Here is a 5814-nt window from a genome sequence, read left to right as displayed (position 1 = left end):
CTGAACACTGCAGCTTCACAAACACTGAACACTGCAGCTACACAATAAACACTGATTACTGCAGCTACACAATAAACACTGAACACTGCAGCTACACAAACACTGATCACTGCAGCTACACAATAAACAATAAACACTGATCACTGCAGCTACACAATAAACAATAAACACTGATCACTGCAGCTACACAATAAACAATAAACACTGATCACTGCAGCTACACAATAAACACTGAACACTGCAGTTTTAGGACAACAATCAGCACACACTGACTGTAAACACTGAAGCTGAAGATTTCTGTGTATCAGCATGTCCTCAGTGTTTTATTCCTCTTACAAACACAAATATGTCCAACTTATTTATTGCTTTCAACTTGCATATAAAGTACATTAGTTCACTATACAGCAATAAACACCCTTCCCCCTCGTGCAGGTATTAAAAAAGTGTAAACTCCTCTGTCCTGAGTTCATGGTTTCACCTCTGACACTGGAGACTCCTTCCATACGTTACATAAACACATTAAGAAATAAAACGTATCAGATCAAATGTATTTATAATTAAACCTGTAATTAATTTAAGATTAAATAAACAGACAGGAACATTACATCCACAATCAAACACTGAAACATCTCACCTCTCAGCAATCGCATTCACCGTGATTCCTTTCTCATACCAGAGGTTCCTCAGCGGTTTTCGGTTCTCCGGAGAGCCATAACTGAACTTCTAAACTAACTGAGGAATCTGAGCTCCATATGAAGCCCCGCTGAGCTTCACTTTATTCTCACACACTCTTTATGACCACATTAACATCTCAATAGGACGCTACACACACACACACACACACACACACACACACACACACACACACACACACACACACACAAAACCGACACTCCATACAGACTATCTCTATCATTTTAGATCATTTTAAATATTAAATCTTAACACATGAATTGTGACAATTTCCTTGTCTGTGATGGAACAAGGAAACAATGTAACAAGGTCATTAGTGTTGATCTTTTATATTTATACGCTTGTTGTCTTTGAAGTGAATCTCAGCCTGAAAAATTTACTCCACAGTGAAAAAGCAGACGTGTGAAACCACCATCAGATGCTGAACACACAGGGGGAAGATTCCTCAGTGTGTGTGTGTGTGTGTGTGTGTGTATATATACGCATGCGCTTGGGGGAACTGATTTAGAACAGATTCTGCACTGTTACAGGAACATGGCTGTTTAGCAAAACACACACACCTTTAATATTTGTTTTTGTCTATAAGAGTTCAGGTTACTGCAGTTCTGAAGACACGCCTCCATGCACTCTGATTGGCTGACAGGATTCACACACAAGTGAAAAACATTTGACCTTCAAACGACCTTGTGTGTGGACTTCTATTATTTAAATTTTTTTTTTTTTTAAATAATATTCTACTTTATAGTTTTGCTATAAAACAAACACAAACCCTGCAGAAATACACAACAATACAAAACCTTTATTTTCATCATTTGGGAAAAAAAATGACATCAACCACATCATCATCATCATCATCATACAGAGACAACAGAATGCTGCTGATGACTACAAGACCAGAGTGAGATGTTCATTGTGCAAAAATGAAAAGAAAAAAAAAACAAGCAATAAAAATAATACAATAAAATAAAAAGATCCAGAGAGAGAGAGAGAGAGAGAGAGAGAGAGAGAAGCAGAACCTCTGAGATACTGACAAGACCAGGAGAAGGGAGAAGTCATGAACATGAAGATAAACTCTGAGCTCCACAGCAGTGTTTCTCATCCAATAGAAAGCAGTCCAGTTAAATAAAATAAATCACTTCCTGTTTCCCAGGTTACCTGGCTGTGTGTGTGTGTGTGTGTGTGTGTGTGTGTGTGTGTGTGTGTGTGTGTGTGTGAGAGAGAGAGAGAGATCACTGCTTGGCTTTTTTCAGGATGGTTCCCACGGCGGAGATGACGGTGGTCTTGGTGCCGCTGGCGGTGGTGGTGACTGAGACGACTCCGGGCAGCGTGGCAGTGGTAGTGAGCAGAACCGGCTGGGACAAAGTGACCGGAACCGCCGAGTCCCACTTACTCTTTCTCTTCTGAGCGTCTGACACACACACACACACACACACACACACACACACACACACACAGTTTTTAGGTAGCTCTGCCCCCAAATCAGTAGTCAGAATGCAACTTCAGCTTGGGTTTGTGCGTGTGCGTGTGCGTGTGTGTGTGTGTGTGTGTGTGTCAGACGCTGTGGTACCTGTGGAGGTGGTGGTGGTGTTGGTGGTCACAGCAGAGGAGTTTGTACTCGTGCCTTTCTTCATTCCCGTGACAAACTCAATCTACAACAAAAACACAATTCAACACAACTACACAATTTATTCAGTACTACAGATGGAGGAGGGTAGAACTGTGTAGAGTTGTGTAGTGTGAAGCTGTGTAACAATGTTGTGTGTCTGTGTTGTCACCTTTGTTCGCTCCTTCTTGGCTTTCTCCAGTTTTTCCATCTCAATTTTCTGCGCTTTAGCTGCAGTGATGATAATAATAACAACAACAACAACAACAAATAAATGAATCATTAATAATTATAATAAAGAATAAATGAATTATTAATAAGACAGTAAATGTGGGTAATTGAATGTAATTTGATGGAAAACAGAATCTCACCCAGAGACTCGTAATAGGAATCTTCAGACCAGCCGTGAGGATCAAACATGTCCTGAGGAACACGGAGCAGAACATCAGCGTCTCCGTGTCAGAACTGAATCTTCTTCACATCTCAACACTTAATTATTAAAAATACTACATTTCACACTCACTTTGGGGTAATTCGTCCCGAGTTCATCAATTCCACAGTACTGGATCAGCTTCTCATAAATACTGCGCACACACACACACACACACACACACACACACACACACACACACACACACGATCAGGGTTACAGAGTGTGTTACAGTGTAATACAGCGTGTGTTAGTGTAATAGAGTGTGACAGTGTGCATTAATGTGTATTACAGTGTGTTAGTGTGAATGTGTTTACAGTGTGTGTTAGTGTAATAGTGTTATGCAGGTTGTTAGTGTGTTAGTGTTTTCTGTGTAACAGTGTAATATAATGTTAGTGTGTGTTACAGTGGTAGTGTGTGTGTGTGTTACAGTGTAATACAATGTGTTAGTGTAATAGTGTGTTACAGAGTGTGTAACAGTGTAATATAATGTTAGTGTGTGTTACAGTGGTAGTGTGTGTGTTACAGTGTAATACAATGTGTTAGTGTAATAGTGTGTTACTGTGTAACAGTGTAATATAATGTTATTGTGTGTTACAGTGGTGTGTGTGTGTTACAGTGTAATACAATGTGTTAGTGTAATAGTGTGTTACAGAGTGTAACAGTGTAATATAATGTTAGTGTGTGTTACAGTGTGATATAATTTTAGTGTTAGTGTAATACAATGTGTTAGTGTAATAGTGTGTTACAGAGTGTGTAACAGTGCAATATAATGTTAGTGTGTGTTACAGTGGTTGTGTGTGTGTTACAGTGTAATACAATGTGTTTGTGTAATAGTGTGTTACTGTGTAACAGTGCAATATAATGTTAGGGTGTGTTACAGTGGTAGTGTGTGTGTTACAGTGTAATACAGTGTGTTAGTGTAATAGTGTTACAGAGTGTATAACAGTGTAATATAATGTTAGTGTGTGTTACAGAGGTAGTGTGTGTTACAGTGTAATAATGTGTTAGTGTAATAGTGTGTTAGAGTGTGTAACAATGTAATATAATGTTAGTGTGTGTTACAGTGGTAGTGTGTGTGTGTTACAGTGTAATACAATGTGTTTGTGTAATAGTGTGTTAGAGTGTGTAACAATGTAATATAATGTTAGTGTGTGTTACAGTGGTAGTGTGTGTTACAGTGTAATACAGTGTGTTAGTGTAATAGTGTGTTACAGAGTGTATAACAGTGTAATATAATGTTAGTGTGTGTTACAGTGGTAGTGTGTGTGTGTGTGTTACAGTGTAATACAGTCTGTAACAGTGTAATATAATGTTAGTGTGTGTTACAGTGGTAGTGTGTGTGTGTGTGTTACAGTGTAATACAGTCTGTAACAGTGTAATATAATGTTAGTGTGTGTTACAGTGTGATATAATGCTAATGTTACATTATAATAGTGTGTTAGTGTAATAGTGTGTTACAGTATAATAGTGTATTAGTGTAACAGTGTGTGTTACAGTATAATACAGTGTGTGTTAGAAATGTACCTGGGGTTACGGAACTCTTTCTTCTTCTGGATGTGGCTGTTGGTATCAAGTCTCCTTGCATCTTTCTCTCATACAGTTTATGAATCTTCTCCTGATACACACACACACACACACACACAAATAAAACCCATCAGCTCTGATTGTCTTGGCTGTATGCGCTGGGTAGTGGTCATGAATAAAGGTGAACCTTCACCCCACCCTGAGGTCATGTGCACTCTGGGGCACTTGAGGTACTGAAATGTACCCCACCATATGATGCTGCCACCACCATGCTTCAGCACCTGCCCTGATGTTACCACCACACACCTTTCACTGAGAACCTGCTCCTGTCCAGCTGCATCACCATAAACACCTGACTGATGGAGATGTTGAGGACACCTTCCAACAGGTTCTCAGCCCCTGCCCCACCCCGCCCCGCTCTGCCCCGTGTATGGTGGTGTAGCTTCCTGCAGTGTTCTGAACAGCACCTCTGTGTGAGTTTCGAAGTAGACGGTCATTTCTAACAACCACACCACAAAAGGGGTGTGTAGAGACCTGGGAAGGTGTAGTGTTTGTTCACTCAGTCACTTCCTGTTTACTCACAGCTGTGTGAACTCACACTTAGCTCAACCCTGCAACGCACGTGTGTGTGTGTGTGTGTGTGTGTGTGTGTGTGTGTGTGTGTGTGTGTGTTGAGTGCAGTGTAAAGAGGAGCATCATAATGGTCAAGTCTGCACAGAGAAGAGTGTGTAGCTGCAGGCACAGGATATTCGTCATGGTGAAGATAAGAACTGAGTGTGTCTGAACACATGAACCACACCCTCTCACTCACACACACACACACACCTGTCCAGACAGCTCCAGTTCTGACTGAGGGAATGTGCTGTATGTAAGATATGAAAAGGACAAATTACAAAAATAAAGAAAAAAAGCAACAGTAAGGGAGAAGAAAGAGAAAGAAAAAATATGAGAAAAAGAAAGGGATAAAAAAAGTCTGAACAAAGTGAATATGAAGAACAGAGACAGGAGAAGTAATAATAAAAAAAAAACCTTAAAAAAGAAAAAAGGAGTGTGTGTGTGTGTGTGTGTGTGTGTGTGTGTAAATCTCACTGCACTGTTTTATTTGTAGCGTCCAACACACATTCAACCACTTCCCCTTAACACTTTTATTCACACACACACACACACACACACACACACACACACACACACACACACATTCCTTTTTTCTCACACACGACTATGATGGAATGTAGAGGAGTGCATTGTGGGTAAGACGCCTCAGTGGAGCTGTATAATATACCAGAAAAGAAACAAGAGAAAGAGAACAGGGGAATAATGAGAGTTCAATGAGGAGAGATGAATGTGGGAAAGAGGAGAGGTGGAAGAGGGCAGATAAATGAGGGAAACAGGGGAGAGAGAGGGAAGTGAACGAGGGAGCGAGAGAGGGAAGTGAACGAGGAGAGAGAGAGGAAGTGAACGAGGAGAGAGAGAGGAAGTGAACGAGGGAGAGAGAGAGGAAGTGAACGAGGGAGAGAGAGAGGAAGAACGAGGGAGAGAGAGGAAGGAACGAGGAGAGAGA

General features: G+C 40.6%; 1 protein-coding gene across 1 annotated transcript in view; it reads right to left on the bottom strand.

Moving 5' to 3' along the window:
* Positions 1-1472: 1472 nt before the first annotated feature.
* LOC124400369 (SAP30 binding protein) overlaps positions 1473-5814 on the bottom strand; it is a 34574-nt gene continuing 30232 nt past the window's right edge. Inside the window, 7 exon segments of the mRNA XM_046872151.1 lie at positions 1473-2101; positions 2261-2342; positions 2469-2527; positions 2668-2719; positions 2820-2880; positions 4254-4302; positions 4305-4344. Coding sequence (XP_046728107.1) covers positions 1923-2101; positions 2261-2342; positions 2469-2527; positions 2668-2719; positions 2820-2880; positions 4254-4302; positions 4305-4344 — 522 coding nt within the window. The 3' untranslated portion in view covers positions 1473-1922.

This window comes from Silurus meridionalis, chromosome 17 (assembly GCF_014805685.1).
Source record: "Silurus meridionalis isolate SWU-2019-XX chromosome 17, ASM1480568v1, whole genome shotgun sequence".
NCBI classification, from domain to species: Eukaryota; Metazoa; Chordata; class Actinopteri; order Siluriformes; family Siluridae; genus Silurus; species Silurus meridionalis.
Note: the sequence above shows the minus strand (reverse complement) of the source record. Positions and strands in the feature narration are given on the sequence as shown.